Source organism: Callorhinus ursinus, unplaced genomic scaffold, assembly GCF_003265705.2.
Source record: "Callorhinus ursinus isolate GAN/ISIS: 27379988/994484 unplaced genomic scaffold, GSC_fseal_2.0 scaffold23, whole genome shotgun sequence".
Lineage (NCBI taxonomy): Eukaryota > Metazoa > Chordata > Mammalia > Carnivora > Otariidae > Callorhinus > Callorhinus ursinus.
The window spans coordinates 19,791,305-19,809,865 of record NW_027397085.1 but is presented as its reverse complement, the minus strand read 5'-3'; the positions used below and the strand labels follow the sequence as shown (position 1 = coordinate 19,809,865).

The window sequence follows — 18,561 nt, the reverse complement described above, 5'->3', positions numbered from 1 at the left end:
GGTAAAAAAGTCAATCTGAAAAATATAAAGAATGTAAAAAAATCACTTGAAATTCCACCACCAAAGATAACAACTTTAACATTTTGATGAATACTTTTCCAGACATCTCTGAGAATAGTTATATAAATATATGTTTATATAAATGTGATTATTCTGTACAAAATACACATCCTTTTTTTTCTTTTACCACCAATAAGAGTATGGGCATCTTTCCATATCAATAACTCTAGATGTATTAAAAACTGTATTTTTAATTCTATTTATGTATCTACCATACTTTATATAACAAATCCTCATTGATTTTATTTTTCTTTTAAAAATAACTTCTCAAGGCTAGAATCTGGGGTTTTCAGGATCCTAGTCAGTATTTCTTACCAAGTGGAAATGTATTATAAGCATAGATTTTGATGAACTTACAGAGAGTTCCAAGGAAGTCTCCATGGCTCATAGCATCTCAGGCAAGAAGCGGGTAACTTTGATCTCTCCTTAGAAGAGATGAGGAGGGAATTTGGAGAGAAGGGCATCATCTTCGGGATGATATAGTCCTCAAGAGAAACCCAGAGTGAAACTAATAAATACATGCTTAATATATTAAGTATGGCTTTATTTCAAAACTGCTGTACTAAACTCATGTTGAATTGCTTTTTCCTTCAAAGCTCTTATGGATATAAAAGTGATATTTGTCCAACTGATAATTCTACAAGGGGAAATCATGCTTCTTGCTCCTTTCTTCCTCCAACAATAACAAACCCAGATAATTACACCATTCAAGTGGAAGCTCAAAATGCAGATGGTATAATTAAATCTGATATAACACATTGGAACTTAGATGCCATAAGTAAGTATCATTTTTTATTCTTATATACTCTATTATTAAAAGATAAGACCCTCCCCTCTTTTTCTCGGAAGAGATTCAAACACAAAAGTAAACTCAAAGCTCAAGGATATAGTAGGTACACCAAGGGTTGTGGATATGTATGAGGCTTCCGTTTTCTCCACATCTTCACCAATACTTGTTATTTCTTGTTTTGTTTTTTTTTTGATATTAGCCATTCTCACTGCTATGAGGTAATATCTCTTTGTGGTTTAATTTGCATTTCTCCGATTAGTAGTGATGTTGAGCATCTTTACATGTATCTCTTGGCCCTCTGTTTGTCTTTGGAAAATGTCTATTCAGCTCTTCTGCCCATTTTTTAATTCAAATTGTGTTTGTTTTTTTTTTGGTGTTGAGTTGTATGAGTTCTTTATATATTTTGGATATTAGCCCCTATTTAGATATATCATTTGCAAATGTCTCTTCCCATACAGTAAATTGCTTTTTTCATTTTGTTGATGATTTCCTCACTCTGCAAAAGCTTTTTATTTTGATGAAGTCCCAATAGTTTATTTTTGCTTTTATTTCCCTTGCCTGAGGAGACATATCTAGAAAAATGTTGCTAAGGCTGATGTCCAAGGGATTGTTGCCTATGTTTTCTTTAGGAGTTTTATGGTCTCAGGTCTCACATTTAAGTCTTTAATCCATTTTGAGTTTATTTTTGTACATGGTGTGGGACAGTGGTCCCCAGTTTCATCCTTTTGCATGTAACTGTCCAGTTTTCCCAACCGTTTATCAAAGAGACTGTCTTTTCCCCATTGTATATTCTTGCCTCCTTTGTCGTATGGTAATTGATGATATAAGTATATGTTTCTTTCTGGACTCTCGATCCTGTCCCACTGATGTGTGTCTGTTTTTATGCCTGCACCATACTGTTTTGATTACTATAGCTTTGTAGTATAGCTTGAAATCTTGGATTGTGATACTTTCAGCTTTATTCTTGTTTTTCAAGATTGCTTTGGTTACTTGGGGTCTTTTGTGGTTCCATACATATTTTAGTATTTTTTTTCCAGTTCTGTGAAAAATGCTGTTGTTATTTTGATAGGGATTGCATTGAATCTGTATATTGCTTTGGGTAGTATGGGCATTTAAAAATTTTTAATTCTTCCAATCCGTGAGCATGGTATATCTTTTCAGTTGTTAGCGTTATCTTCAATTTCTTTCATCAGTGTCTTATAGTTTTCAGAGTACAGGTCTTTCACTTCTTTGTTTAAATTTATTCCTAGGCATTTTATTCTTTTTGATGCAATTGTAAGTGGGATTGTTTTCTTAATTTCTCTTTCTCCTACTTCATTACTAGTGTATAGAAGTGCAACAGATTTCTGTATATTAACTTTATATCCTGCAATCTTATTAAATTCATTGTTTCTAGAATTTCTAATGCAAGAGGGTGTATGTTGAATGAATAGTGTTATTTAAGAAGACAAAGTTTTTATTTAGCATAATATCAATTTTGTTTAAAAAATATACAAATACTTACATAGGATAAAAGCCTGGAAATACACCAGAATGTTATAATGGCTCTGGTTAATGGCATTATGGATGATTTAAGCTTTTTCTTTGTATTTTTCTATATTTAAAACATTTTTTGGAATGACCATATGCTACTTTTAAAACCAGAAAAATATTATGTTTTTGAAAGAGAGAGATTTTGAGTGATCGTGTTTGTAGTGTTCAAGGGAAATGAGAGGTGCTTTTAACTGGACACTTTTGGGGGTCAAGGAAAGAGAGGTTGAGGGGAATGGAGATAAGAGAAACAGCCCATTTTCTAGCTGTGTAGTCTTTTCTTTTGACCTCCTTTCTTCTTGGCATAAGATCTGAACCAATCAGTAAAAGGTGTATTTGCAGAAAAATCATAGAAATGTATCTTCTCCTCATTGGCCATTCCTTTTTTTGGTTGGGGGTGGGTGGGAGAAGTGGGGGTGGCACCATTCCTTTTGCCCTGCCTTCCTAATGCCTTCTGCATATGGTGAGTTACAAAATATGCATTATCATTTCCTTCCTAGTTTTCTTTTTTTCCAGTTTTAGATGGATGTTATTAGCACCTTCTGATCTTTTTTGCAAATGTGAGAAATTTATGATTTTTATTTTCAGTGAAAATTGAACCACCTGAGATTTTCAGTGTGAAATCAGTTTTGGGCATCAAACGAATGCTTCAAATAAAATGGATAAGGCCTGTGTTGGCTCCTTTTTCATCTACTTTAAAATACACTCTTCGATTCAGAACAGTAAATAGTGCCCACTGGGTAAGTTATGCCATTACAGTGTTTCCATTACAGGGCCCAAAGAAGAGAATTATTGATAACCTATTTTTGACCTGGAATCATTTTTTTTTCCATTTTCTACCTTAAAAAATAAAAGACAGATAACAGTGAGTACTTTTCTTCCCAGTTTCCCATTTGGGCCTTTTAGAATGGATAAGTGTTTCACTCTAGGCGTCTTGCATTCCAAACACAGGGACATATTAAAAAGTGAGAAATTTACTTTTGCATTCCACTCTGGTTTGTGTCTAGATGTTTTGGTGGCCAGAGATTCTATGGCTTGGCCATTTCCTTTTTTATTTTTCCAACCTTTTATGAAATTGTGATATATGACTTATAGTTAGAAAAGTGAACAAAACATAAATATTACATTTAATGAATTATTATTAAGTCAACATTATGTTAAAACCAGGGAGGCCCAAAATAGCATGCCAAGGTCCCCTGCCCTGTTCTTTCCTGAAGACATACCTCCTTAGAGCTTTTATCTTGATTTTTCATGGTAAATACTTCTTCACTTTTTATTATGGGTTTGCCCTTTAAACCTGCATCCCTGAACAACATAGTTTGAGACATTATATGATAGGAACCCATACATTTTGTATTTTGTAAATATTTGGCTTCTTTCAATATTGTACTTTTAAGGTTCATCCATGTTGTATAGTTTATACATTTTAATTGTTGTATTCCATTATATAGTATCTTTCTCCTTTCAGCTTTCACACACAATCAGTTCTAAGCCCAATTATACCAACCCAACATTTCCATGGAGAAAGGTCCAAATCCTTAAACCTCCAAGACCTGGCCCCTGTCAATCCCTCGGACCTCATCTTTCACCCTGCCCTGGCTTGCTTCTCTAGTGGTTCTAAACTGCTAGCTTCCCTTATGTTATGTCGTTTCACTATTCTGTGTCTCTGCCTTTGCACCTCTCCTCCTTCCCCAAACCATGTTGAATCTGCTCATGTCTCAGAACTCAGTTCTGACATATTTCCTTCTGAGAACCTGAGCTAGGTGCTCCTCCTCTGTCACTGCACTTAACATGCAGCACAGTCATTTAAAGTCATCTCTCCCTGCATTAGACTGTAAAAAAATACCCACTATGATCATATAGCAAGACTTAGGTTTGTGTGATGCTATGTGGGTTGCAAAGTACTTTCTTATACTCCAGACTATTTAATTCTTGCATATATCTTGTCAATGAGGCATCACTATTCTTATTTTTACAGATTAGGAAACTGATGTAGAGAGCTTAAATCACCTGTCCAAGATGGCAAGGTTTGTAAGTTGCAAACCGGAGCCCCGGTTTTCTAACTCCAAGCTGTCATTCATTTGGACATATTTTAGCAATCTCCAGACCATCTTCCTGTTGCCTATTCTAAGGAGTTTCCACCTTTATAAAATGGAACCATATGAGCACTCTGCCAAAGGATCTCAAGACTGTTTTAAGAATTTGACTCAGGGGCGCCTGGGTGGCTCAGTCGTTAAGCGTCCGCCTTCGGCTCAGGTCATAATGCCAGGATCCAGCCCCACGTCGGGGCTCCTTGCTCATCAGGAAGCCTGCTTCTCCCTCTCCCACTCCCCCTTTTGTTCCCTCTCTTTCTGTCTCTCTCTCTGTCAAATAAAATCTTAAAAAAAAAAAAAAGTTTGATTCAGGCTTAGGCTTTGTACCAACACTTTTGACTCATCTCTTAGAACATAAACACTTTGGGCGAACTAGGATTTGGCACAAAGTATAGATTGTTAGAAACAAATCTGATAAAGTTAATTAGTGTTTTGTTAAGAGTCCTTTGTCTGTGTTGAGCTGGGGAAGTTTTAGTTAAGCCTGTATAGGGAGGATCAGTTTGTCCTGGACCTTGTGTGGGCCAAAGGCACATGCCCAGACAAAAAGCCAAACTAAAAGAAGCCTTTCAGACAGGCACACTGTTTGAAAGACTGAGCAGATTTTTTTTTTTTTTTTTTTTGCTTTGGGGTAGGGCTGAACAGAACATGCTAGCATAGTTACATTAGACAGAACTTTATGAGCATGAATGCGAGGAGCCCCAACACACAGGCCAAGCATACGCTTGAGGATGCTAGTAATGCAGGAAGAAAACTTTGAAAGATTGTTTTAAAAGAATATTATATGTTTAAAAGAGCATAAAAGGAAAACAGAACTTTATTAGGCTTCTTTGCATTTATTTTGTAGATTAGTATAGTTTTCACTTTGATTTGTGTATGGAAGTCACCATGTGACTTTCTTCTAAAGGTCTTAATCTGGTTACACCTGGGCCCCATAACTAGGCTTAAGTTGGGGAGGCCACTGTCCCAGAGATGACGGATTGTCCCAGTGACCTTGTTCTGCCATTGCAACATTTCCACGGGTGATTGGAGGAGGGAGCTCAGGGAACTTTGGATTCAGCAGTGGAACTCTCCTCACCTCTGGCTCCTACGTCTTTTTCCCAGCACCATCTTACTAGGCTGGGAGTTCAGAAATGTCCATCTGCAGCTGGGATGTTCAGCTTTTTGCTATACATTGTCATTTTGCCCAGTTTCCTTTAGGCCCAATACCTATAATTATGTACTTATTTTCATAGCTGTTATATGCATATGGGAAATGTCAGGACTTCCTTCTCTCACAGGGTTTTATGGGACTAGTGGGCATACTCACAAAATAGATATGCCCATTAGTGCAGTTTATTAATCAACTCGATATGAGTTTATATAAACCAACAGCTAAAAGTTCTTATTGCAGCAACCGTGATCATGCTCAAAAACAAATATTTGAATTTTTAGTTTCTCTTGGAAAGTTGAATCCAGAAGGGAATTTAGGGATTATATAAAGCAATGTGCTCATTTTATTAGTGAGGATACTGAGGTCTAGAAAGGAGAAGTGATTTATTTACCTCTCCCCCTCCATGCCCCAAGAGAATGTCAAAATGAATTCATGCATCCAGGCTGCTGAGATCCTTAGCAGACCTACTGGTCACCCAAAGACCAGTAATTTGCAGTGGAAGATTTGGGTAAAGGGAAAGTGTCTAGGAGGGAGGAAATCTGTATTCTGATCCCAGTTCTGCTCATAACAAACACTGAGGTAGTTCGTGGTCACTTAACTTTTGAGGTCTTGTCTATGACCTGAGGTTGAACGTGATGCCACTAAAGTCTCTGTTGCCTATTGTTCTGTGAGGCCTTATATCTAGGTGTTGGAGTCACCTGCTGTGTTTGAACTGAGGCCTGGGTTGCCTGGGTCCCAGGACTCCACCTTGTATTTTCCAGAACAACACGACTACTCACTCACGTCCAGCCCAGAGGCAGGAATCTCTGCCTTCCAAGCTCAGAGATGGGAAATGGGGAGGGTGGTGGTTCATGGGGCGACTCACATCTGCTTAGGCGCAAATGATTCCCAGGCATGCATGGAGGTTTATTAACGAAAACTATATTTTTTAAAACTTTAGGTACAATGCTTCTAGTTCTGAAATGGTTGGGGAGTGGAGAAGAAAAATGGAAAGATAACAGGGGTTCTCCCATCCAGCTCAGGGTCATCTCTGTCTTTTAGATGGAAGTCAACTTCACCAAAGAAGATATCGATAGAGATGAGACCTACAATCTCACAGGGCTGCAGGCTTTTACAGAGTATGTTATAGCTCTGCGATGTGCCCCTGCGGAGTCCATGTTCTGGAGTGGTTGGAGCCAAGAGAAAGTGGGAACAACTGAGGAAGAAGGCAAGCTGGTCCCTTGCAATTCCTTTTCTGCCTGGTCTGGTTTCGGGTGGCCTGGGCCTGGCCTTTTTGGGTTTTGTCAAGCTCTGTACTTGGGATTCATCGATTCTCGCAGTCTGTACATTACCTCTCCACAGGGCACTCACTGTGCCCACCTGAGCCCACACGGTAAGCCAGCAGCGCTCCTCAGATGGCCTTAGTTAGCATCTCTTTCCCCAAAGGCAAATGATCACATCTTTAATACTCTTAGAAACTTCTTACACTATACATGAAGCAGTGTAATATCATTTAAAAGTGTCCTATGATAAATTAAAGCTATATATTGTAAACCCTGGAGCTACCACTAAAAGGTAGATAAAAGTATAATTAATGAGGAAAAAAAAGTCAGATTCTTAATGACAGTGAGGAAAAGAAAGAGAAAGGGATTGTATGATGAGTGAATGCTTGTTGTGAGTCAGGTATGGTCATTCAGAGCAATACTTTAACTCCGTGGGCTTGGCTGAAATCCCAGCCTGGCTGTGGAGTGACTTTGGGCTAGATACCTAATCTCTAAGCCTTAGTTTTCTCACTATTTATTCCCCTTTTCCATAATGGAATATAATTTATAAAACTGAGTTAAAAGTAGTAGCTACTTTTTAGTGTTATTTTAAAGATTCAATGACATAATGTATTTAGCTCACCATAAACATTCAATAAATGTCAGGCTTTCTATTATTTTTATTAAACCTTCTAGGAGCCCTAGAAAGTATCTGGAGTCACCCCCACTTGGAGGTGAAGGACCTGAGTCTCAGACATATTAGCCAATTGCTCAGGGTCACTCAGCAGGTGTTACCGTTCTTTGTAAATCAAGAGTCTTGCCCAGTGCCTGTCCCTCAGTAGTAATAAATGTTTGATGAATGTATCAGTTTCCTATGGCCACTGTAATAAGTTATCACAAATTTAATGACTTAAAACAACACATTTTTTTTTCTCTAACAGTTCTGGAAGTGAGAAGTCCAAAATCAGTTTCACTAGACTAAAGTCAAGGTGTTGGCAGGGTTGTTTACCTTTTGGAGACTCTGAGGGTAGAATAGGTTTTCTTGCTGTTCCCAGCTTCTAGTGGTTGCCTGTATTCCTTGCGGCCCCTTCCCCCATCAACTAAACATATCACTCTGATCTCTGCTTCCATCATCACATTACTTTTTTCTCTTCTTCTGTGTCAAATCTCTTTGCCTCACTCTTATAATGACCTTGTGAAAACATTTAGGGCCCACCCAGATAATGCAGGATAATCTCCCCAACTCAGGATCCTAACTTAATCACATCTGCAAATCCCTTTGGCCATATAAGGTAACCTTACAAATGGCAGGGATTAGGACTTAGATCTTTGGGGTACATTTTTCAGCCTAACACCATGAATGAATGAATGAATGAATGAGTAGTTGAATACTTGGTATGTCCACACATCTTTTGAAATAAGGAGAAGAAATGCAAAATGCTGATCCTGCTAACCTTCTGAGGCTTTACTGTCATTTGTTTGTAAGACACATGGGTTCTAGACCCTGAATTTTCCTCAGCTGCACACCCAGCCATAATTTCAGTCATATTCTTGTAAGTCTTATTCAGTCTTATAGCCAAGTACCACACAGGTCTCAGGTAACATTTGAAGTCAATTTCTGTGCTCCCTAGTCCATATGACAACAATTTATTCCTCTGGATCTTGCTTGAGTTTCCTATGAGACCAAGTTGGTACTAACAGCTGTTTAACACATTCGCCCCATATGGACAGATGTCTGGAAATAATCCAGCGTCTTCTGAATTTTGTAGCCCCCACTGGAGATGTTTGTGTTAGTTCAGTCTAAACTACCCTTGGTGGATGTGGTTACACAACAGGGGTTCATGCAGCGCATGGGAAATTGGGCTAGATGACTTCCTTTTTAAAAAAAAAATAATTTATTTGAGAGAGATGTAGAGATAGAACGAACATAGAGGGAGAGTGAAAGGAGAAGCAGACTCCCCGCTGAGCAGAGAGCCTGACATGGGGCTCGATGCCAGGACCCTGAGATCATGACCTGAGCCGAAGGCAGAGGATTAACTGACTGAGCCACCCAGGAGCCCCACGCTAGATAATTTCTGAAGGCCCTTCTTACCCTTAGATTCCATTCATCTATGCCATTCAGGCATCTAGTTTTCTATGTCAGGCTCTAGCAGTCCAAGAAAAAGTCATAGAAAATCCCAAATCTTTACGTCTTTAAGTACTTAGAACAACAGTACCTTACAAATAGTAAGGGCTGTATAAATTTTACATCAATAGAAATACAGACACGATTAAAACAAAACTAGTCAGTTTGTGGATCTCATGTAACTTTTGATTAAAATTACACACACTATTTGGGAACACATTTACATTCTACAGACATCACCTCAAAGTGTCAAATGAATACAAATATAGTTTACAAATACTAAACAGCACATAAATTACACAGCAAAAAAATGGCCCATTGTTTATAATCTGTAGGAGTAGTTGGTTGTTGTCTGTCTTAACTGAGCCCTCCCTTTGAAAAGATTAGAAAGCAATGCATGCAGTATTGTTGGGTGAAGTGTCCTCTGCCTTTGCTATACCTTTTAGCAGGTCTGGGAGATTAAGTTCTACTTCAGGTATAACCCTGTTTTGCATGGCCCTTCCCTGCCCTGTAGTTGGCAGTCTTCTCTCCAGTGACCTCCTGGTGCCACAGTGGCTCTGTGTCCTCCCTTAGCTCACGACAGCCCAGCTGCTCTCTCATGTCAGTTTCACTTTCAGTTTCATCCACTTGTTTTGCTGCCAGAAACAAGATTTACCGTTTCGGCTGATTTGTTATTTCGGCTAGTTGGGCTGGGATTCATTAGCAGAGCCCTAGATGCTGGTGTTGTCTGTGCCTGTGGCTGATTACATCAAACCACTTATTTCTCAAAGTCACTCCTGTAGAGTTTTTGCTTTTGTTTCTCTTCATTTTTTCAGGATCCCAGAGAAAATTGATGAAGACACACCCCCTGGCTCCCAGCAAATCCTAATGTCCCCTTTTCCAATTCATAAATAATTTGTTTCCCTATTTCACAATGAAATGCCAGTTGTTTAATATACACCGCCTCAAACCATTTCTAATTTGAAATTTTCTAAGTCAAATGTGAAACATTACTTATTTTCATTTGGATTTCGATAGATTGATTATTGGGGCAATTTACCCACATTTAAACATATAAGTACCTACTACATGACACAGATGTAATTATATTCTGATCCTGGCTTTATTACCTAAAAGCTTGTAGCACTGAAACATGCTTCTCTGTGTTTCAGAAATGGTGATGACAGTACTACTCTACCTAATTATAAGGGTGTGGAGATTCAGTGAGGTGAATCAGGTAAAATGCTTAGCATAGTGACACTTGGCTATAAGTTCACTATCTTATTATTGGTCGTCAGCAAGGGCACCAGGTTGTCTGACATGTCTGACTGGTGGTACTTGTGGACATTCCCAGATTGCAATGGAAGCAAAATAGCATGAAATTGTTGCTAATGCATCCAAAGAATTGATGCCTTTGAATATGTAGATATTTTGATGGATTTGGAAAAATTTAATTTTGCTCTTTTACAAATATAGAATTCTTACTTTTCTAACTTTGATTATATGGCAAAGCCATTACCAGCTCATGGTTAATGGAAAATTGCTGTTCATTGTAGAAGATTTACAGGCTACTCAGGTAATGGCTTTACTAAAAGCTGCATCTGTGGGAATTTGATAGTGTGGGAAGATGGTTCCCTTTTTGGCCTTTATCTGCAGGAAATAGTGGCCTCAGTGAAAGGAGAAAATACCTGATTAAGTTCATTTGCCATCACCATCTACTACAACTAAATGCCTGCCTGTGGGATAAATCTAAGGAGAATTTCGCTCATATTTCTAACCAAGTCCTTGCAATGATTGATTATCTAATAATCAGTTTATTTTGCCTCTGTCCTTTAGATGAATATTCGGGGCTGGATTGTAAAACACACTTTGCCTTTAGATTTTTTCTTTCTTACTCTCAGTGCTATTATCTCTGAGTCTGACTGAACATAATGGGAATAGAGAGATTCTGAAAGTGAGAGATGGAGTGAGAGTCCTTCCAATTCCGTGGGTTGCCTTTGAAGTTCTCACAACACTGGAGCCTTGTGCTAAAGCTATCTGCCAGGAGGAACTCTGTCTGTGTTCACATCTCATTGGCTTGTAGACAGGTTGAAACCAGCCTCTTGTTCCCTGTCTGAGAAAGTTGAGTACAGGCTGTCTTATGATTTTTTATTGAAGAATCAGTTTGAAGACATTGATATTGAAGAATATTGATTTCTTTGGGAAATCAGATAACTTCTGACAGAGCTTGTAAGACAGTAAGACAACATCTTAGTGGAGTACAAATGAAGTCATGTTTAAAGTCTAAATAGTTCCAATTTCCTCATATGCAACTTACAGATCTCATCAAGATCGGGACCTACCAGTTACACTGTTTTACCCATGTTTCAGCTTCTGCAAGAGTGGTTGTAGAAATGTGACTCTCCATTGATGACAAAACAGGTTACTGACTTAATTGCCCTTTGGCTCATTTCACCCTAAGACAGCAGTTACCTGAAGTGTGATTTCAGATACCTGAAAACAGTCTGTCAGTACTAAAATAGTTTAGATCTTGGCCTGAGTGGTTGACCCCATTCTCTGCAGACCTACTTACATTATCTTCAGCCATGTGGTTTCCTCAAGAAAAAATTCAGAGTTCATTAACTGCATCTTCAATTAGAGACATTTCCTTCCTTCTCCAAATTACAGGCCACTAGCTTTCTGGGCAGTTCTTTAGAATTCTCTGCTTTCTTCTCATGGCTAACATGCATAGGTCATTCTTAAATCAGAAACTCAGAATTTTGAAATTATTTCTGTCTGGTTAGATCATCAGAAGCTAACACACTTGAACTGTATTGTCTTGGATTATGTTATTCATTGGAGAAATGTATAAATTAGGTTTAACCTTATGCCCTTGCATTTTGTAGAACACAAATATGAAAAACGTACATATGTCATATTTCTCAACTGTGATTGCAGACATTGGACTTTATGTTTCCCATTGTCTTTTTAAGAGCATCCCCATGATAAATTCCATTTATTAATTCATTCCACTAGCCAGAAAATACTTGCTCCTTCATATGGTTGTGTTTTGTCATGCTATGAGAAACGTGCAATTCAATATGATCCTTTTTTGCTTTTTCTGCCACAAAGATTAGCATTGAATTTAAAGCTCAGGAAATGACCTAGTAAAGATTATTTCTCTGCTCCTTTCTTCTTTAATTCCTTCTTATATTTTATAACATCTTAACATTTTTGGGAGTAGATCTTGGTCTCTCTTTCTCCCTGCCTCTTTCTTTCTCTCTTTCACACCCTCAAAGAGTATATTTAATATAATAATATATCTCTATCTATGTATCTATCTCCTTATCAGTTTCTGTGTCATTCCCAGCTTTAACGTATATAGTTGTTATATCTTACAGGACATGAGATGTTACCTTTCAATCCAGATATCAGTGATAAATTATATTACAGTACTACCTATTGTACTTTTTTTTTTTTTTACCTTACATTAAGTCATCAGATCCAAGAGCAGTTTTATTTTTTACTTTGGTTGATGCCAATCCTTTGGCTACAAAATGAAGACATCGTGGGTTGTTGCAATGCTGCCATCCCTCCACCAACCACTTTACTCCTCCTTACTCCCTCCAGCAAACCCTTCCCAACTGCATTACTAATAGGCAGCCCAGCTAATTGCACTGTATTCTGTTTCAGCTCCCTTCTGTCTTATGTTGAGCACCTCACCCTTGTTTCCCTACAGCTCCCTATGGCCTGGATCTGTGGAGAGTCCTGAGACCAGCCAGGGTCGATGGAAGAAGGCCAGTGCAGTTGATGTGGAAGGTGACCTTCTTACAGTTTTTTTGATGTTGATTTTTGTTTTTCTGTTTAAAACCCTTGGTCTTTTACACCTCCAAGAACTGTAATTCTTGAACTTTTACCTCCTGAATTTCCTTCCCTGGAGGCTTTAAAATGCCCCAAATCTCACTGTGGTTTCTCAGTTCACAAAGCCTCATAGGTCATCTTATAGTTGGCCTAAACGTGCCTTCAGATGCTGCCGCCTCTCTTCTTTGTTCTGAAACATTAACATTTAAGGTACAAAGTGCACATGCAGGGGGCACGTTGACCTTCTGGGGAAACCCTCCTGGCTGGCTGCATTAGAAGGCAGTGTAATGTTGTATAGCACCCACCCTGACATGGGAGAAGAGCACTGACTTGGGGTCAGCTCACTAATGTGTCCTCAGGTCATTGAAGACATATATTGCACATGTGTCCCTTTGCGTACTGGTATAGTGGGGTGCAAGGACAGAACGGGGGCCAAATGGTCCTTTCTAGGATGGAGGCCTGGGGTTGAGGAATGAAGGAGAAGGTGCGGGCATCATGCAGAGAGGAGAAAAGAAGAGAAGAGAAGGTTGGACAAAGAACAGAAAAGGAGGGGAAGAAGGAATAAACAGGAAAGGAAAAGGGCAAATATGAGGGGGAAAAACCCAGCCAGGAACCAGGAGAGAAAAGATGGGGGAGGAGAGCAGTGAGATGTCCGAACTCTGTCGTGGTGTCCAGAGTGCCCAGGGAACAGTCATCATACTATTTCGTACTCGCTAAAGTCCAGGCAAGTTTAAAATCCTTCAGAAAATGGAGAAATCACCTGCTTTACCAAATGATATTCTAATCCCAATTATGTTCCCTGCATCTCCCCACTCCCTTCACGCCCTGGGGCTATGGGGCACCCTCAGGTTGTAGGGACAGCAGGCCAGGGGCGGGGGGGCTCAACCAGGCACACTGGGAAACCTTTGCAAATCAAGATTGTGTGAATCCCAGATGTTGTGGTTTCTTTCTCACTGATTAAGTGTGGAAACAAATCACTCAGTCAACATATTTTTGGGGAAGGAAAGCAAACAATGGTGCATATCCACATAGGCACCCACCCACAGAGTGTTGGGTCAAGTAGGCCAACATGTGAAGCTGGTGAAATGGACTTAAATGCCCTCCTCCTTCTCCTCCTCACCTGGGGACTGGTCCTTATTTTGCCTCAGTAGGAGAGGTTTCTAAGAATTAAAGTTGGTTAAAGAGATTGGACTAAAACTGAATGGTGGTAATGGTTGCACAGCTCTGTGAATACACTAAAAAAAAATCCCTTAACCATATACCTTAAAGTAGTGAATTTTATGGTATCTGAAGTACATCTCAATAAAGCTGTTGTTTACAGAAGAGAATGCATTGTCCTAAGAGGTAAAAACCTCCCAGTCATTACGAAGTTTCTGTCCATTCCTGAACTGGAAAGGCAGTGGGACAAAGTGACTTCTAAAGTCCTGTCTGACCTTACATTCAGTCACTTTACTCCATCTGTGTGTGCTGTCAGTAACACAAAGTGAACAACTGGAAAGCCCTATAATTCCTGGGAAATACTCAGCAAGCTGAACCCTAGGCAAAAACATAGGATTAGTAGGTTCAGGTTCAAGGTGGAAAAGAAGAGTTTGGCTTGGAATCTCTGGGGTCACCTTAGGCTTCTCACCACAGATTTAGGACTGGTAGGGCAACTGTGAATGTTTTAGGCCTCTTAGCTGGGATATTTGGTATGGCTGGTCCAGGGAAGCTAGCTCCTTTCTCAAAGGAGGAGGTGTGCTGCTTTTTATGTAACAGCGCATGTACTTTCCGGCCCTTGGAAGCTTCCAGAGAAGAGATGACCCCGGGCTAGAACAGAATTGGGATTCTTGGAGTGAATGCCTCACATTTTTAGCTTATACTGTCCTGTGCATGTGGGAGGGAAAGAAAGATAAGCATCAGAATGACTTGCTTACATTGGCTTGCACCTTCTCCTAGTTAAGCCTCATGGAATTAGACTTCTGTTAAGGGTTGATACCAAGGGACCATTTATCAAATCTCTTTTGGCCCTTGAAGGATGAATAACACAACACGGGGTGTGTTATTCATCCCAGAAGGGTGATGACCTAATTGTAGTTTAGCACCTAATAATTAACATTACCCCTCACCCCTCATGTTCACCATTTATTACCATCTCAGTGCCTATCTTTTCTTGTTTCTGGCAATACATTTTGTTTCCTTTGGGTTCAGAAGGCAAACGGAGCTCCGGTCCTGGAGAAGGCCCTTGGCTACAACATATGGTACTTTCCAGAAAACAACACTAATCTCACAGAAACAGTGAACACCACCAACCAGACGCATGAACTGTATCTGGGAGGCAAGACCCATTGGGTGTATGTGATTTCTTATAATTCTCTTGGGGAATCTCCAGTGGCCACCCTGAGGATTCCAGCTATTGATGAAAAGCGTAAGTAGAGTGTAAACTTCTTACTTAGATGCCTGGTCCCAACGAGTTGGCCAGGAAGTCCCCTCAAGGATTGCTCTTTCTCTCAAGTCAAAATGAAAATGAAGTGGGAGCTTTTTAGGTTATGGTGAGGAGACCAAAATCTTGTGGCAATTAATGAGCCCCTTGAAATACACTTCCTTTGGAACAAAGCCTGTATTGAAAAGCAGAGACTTCATAAAGTCGTATGAGACAAAGTCATACACCTAAAAGTTCTACAAGCAGCTTGTACTTATTTTGGTCTGAGTGAGCCATATAAAACTGTCTGATAAACCACGTTTGTCCTCAGTGGCAAGAAACTTCTCTTTTGAGCTTTCCCTCTCACGGTATTGGCAAAGTCCCAGCCTGTGTTTGCTCACTCTTCCATGTTCTTCTTTTTTCCATGTGACTCCTAAGTTAAGAAAATTTCTGATGTTTATACTTGTCAATAAAGTGCTCCTTATACTTTTGATTAAGTAGTTTTAAACAATTTACCGATCCCAGGCAAACTCATCTTTTAAATCGCATATTAGAATAAAATACCTTCTTTGATTCTTAGGCAAGGAATTGCAGGCAAGGGATTTCTTCTCTCCTACTTTCTTTTCTCTATAAATCTTACTGTTTCTCATTACATAGATTTTCTCATTTATTTTGTTTAATACCTACTTCTCCCTCAGTTGGATGCAAGTTCCTTGAGTGCAGAGATTTTTGTCCATTTTTCTTTTCCTCTTCTTCCTCTTCCTCATACCACTCTCCCCGCCTGTAGCACCCAGAACAGGCATAGAGCAGTTGGCAGAGAAAAGGTGCTCAGTAACTATTTGTTGAAACACATCATAGTTAGGTAACACACTCTCCGATATTTTACTTCTCTTCACTTAGACCTAGACTGGTTCAGGCCTTTGCACTACCAGCTCTAGACCTATTGGCCTATACTCCCTTCTTCCTCTTCCCCTTAAACTGAACCAGTTTCTTCCCTTGCCTCATTTTAGAACTTCTATACACAGATGACTCTTGAACAATATGGGTTTGAACTGGGTGGGTCCACTTATATGCAAATTTTTTACTGTACAGTAGTATAAATGTATTTTCTATTATGACTTTCTAAATAACATTTTACTTTCTCTAGCATTCTTTATTGTAAAAATACAATACAGAGGGGCGCCTGGGTGGCTCAGTCAGTTAAGCGTCTGCCTTCAGCTCAGGTCATGATCCCAGACTCCTGGGATCAAGCCCCACATCGGGCTCCCTGCTCAGCGGGGAGCCTGCTTCTCTCCCTGTCGCTCCCCCTGCTTGTGCGTGCTCTCTCTCTCTGTCAAATAAATAAATAAAATGTTTTAAAAAATACAATACGTAATACATGTAACATACAATACATGTGTTAATCCCTTCTGTTATCAGTAAGGCTTCCAGTCAAAAGTAGGCTATTAGTAGTTAAGTTTTGGGGGAGTCAAAAGTTATACATAGATTTTCAACTGCCCAGGGGGGTTGGTGCCCCGTGTTGTTCAAGGGTCAGTTGTATACATAATCTGTGTTTTGAGCTACACTTGACATTACTATAGTGTTTAATAATATTCCCCACCATCCTTAGTTCCTGGCATCCTACTTTCTGCCTATCCAGGACCTCTAGTGATGAGGTTCCTGACAAATGCATGTGTCATAGAATGAACATTCTTTGTTAGCAGAGGCACTGGTGCATGGTAAAGCCAGTTTCTTGGTGTGGCCCTGGAGTGGGAGGCAGTAAAGAATAGGGGATAGAAACATGGGTCTTGGAGTCCAACAGCCCTGTATTCATATCTTGGCTTTTTCACTATGGTATCTAGATACCATAAACTTTGGGCAAGTTATGTAACCTCTCTAAAACTCAGCTACTTGTAAAATGGAGCAATTATATAGTAATACCTCCTTTACAGAGCCGTTGTGAGGATGAAATGAGATGGTGTATTTAAAATGATTTGCCTAATGCTAATTATTACTATTGTCATTCTTTTTTAAAAAGATTTTATTTATTTATTTATTTGAGAGAGAGATAGAGAGAGAGAGAGAGTGTAGGAGGGAGGGGCAGAGAGAGAGAATCTGAAGCAGGCTCTGTGTTGAGCACACCCCAATGGGGCCTTGATCTCACAACCACGAGATCATGACCTGAGCCAAAACCAAGAGTCAGACGCTTAACAGACTGAGCTACCCAGGCATCCCACCATTGTTATTCTTAATAAAATTTCTGAATGATTAAATTTTTATTAGTCAGGGATTATCAACTTTAAAAATACTATAAAATAATATTTTAACTAAAGTTATGCTAAATTCCCATAGGGTTTTTGTTAATTTTTCCCAATTCTGAAGGTACTTGGTTTGTGTCAGAATCGTCAGCATGATCATCGGTTATAATAATCCCAGACCAGATGTAGGCAAGCTACAGCTGTGGACCAAACCTGGCCTGATACCTGTTTTTGTAAATAAAATTTTATTGAAACATAGCCACACCTATTTGTTTACATTTGCTTATGTCTCCTTTTGTGCAACAGTGGCAGAGTTGAATCGTTGTGACGAAGACCACAGGTGTTATAAAACCTAAAATATTTACTATTTGGCTTTTTACAGAGAAAGTTTAAAGACTCCTGTTTTAGACATATAAGAAAGTAATGCTTTACAGAATTTTGTTTAATAAGGTGGAGTCAACTAGAGAATAGTTATAATAATAATAATAATAATTGTTATAAATGTAACAATCACTAAGTAAGTACAATTATCATATACTGTTCATTAGTATATGTCAGGCATTGCGCTCAGATGACATAGGTTAATTTAATGCTAATCCTGAAATGGTCCACAAGGTAGATGATATTAGAATCATTTCATAGATGATGAAGCTGAGATTCAGGAAAGCTTAGGAATCTGCCCACAGTTGCTCAGGTGGAATTCAAACCCAAGTCTGCATGATCCAAACTTGTACAATATATCAGAATCTTGGACTTGATGCTCTTTGACACTGAACCGGTTCTTTACCTCTGTGGGCCTCCATTTTACCATCTTTAAAATAAGGGTTTGGAATAGATACACCTTCAGATTCCTTCTGCCCTGAACATCTCTGAGTTTTTAAAGGACCTTAGCCAGCAGGTGGCCCTGGAGTGATCTGAGGCAGGGCCCAGAAGACCGCAGCCACTGTGTGGTGCAGGGTGAGGAGGCGGTTGAGACTGGGGCAGAGCTGAGGGTAGGCTCGGACAGCTAAGGTGAGGCACCATAGTGCCTGAGGGTTGTATTTGAGGGCCCACAGTGACTGCCTTCATGCAAACCACAAGAACTTAAAGGTGTTGGCAGTCAAAGCCCCTCTCCACCT

General features: G+C 39.4%; 1 protein-coding gene across 1 annotated transcript in view; it reads left to right on the top strand.

Moving 5' to 3' along the window:
- The first annotated feature begins 706 nt into the window (after positions 1-706).
- The window catches only part of IL31RA (interleukin 31 receptor A), a 30,630-nt gene continuing 12,775 nt past the window's right edge, over positions 707-18,561 (top strand). The window contains exons 1-5 of the mRNA XM_025892363.2: positions 707-838; positions 2,969-3,120; positions 6,665-6,830; positions 12,687-12,766; positions 14,996-15,212. Of these exons, the coding sequence (XP_025748148.2) occupies position 838; positions 2,969-3,120; positions 6,665-6,830; positions 12,687-12,766; positions 14,996-15,212 (616 nt within the window). The 5' untranslated portion in view covers positions 707-837. The remainder of the gene's footprint in view (positions 839-2,968; positions 3,121-6,664; positions 6,831-12,686; positions 12,767-14,995; positions 15,213-18,561) is intronic.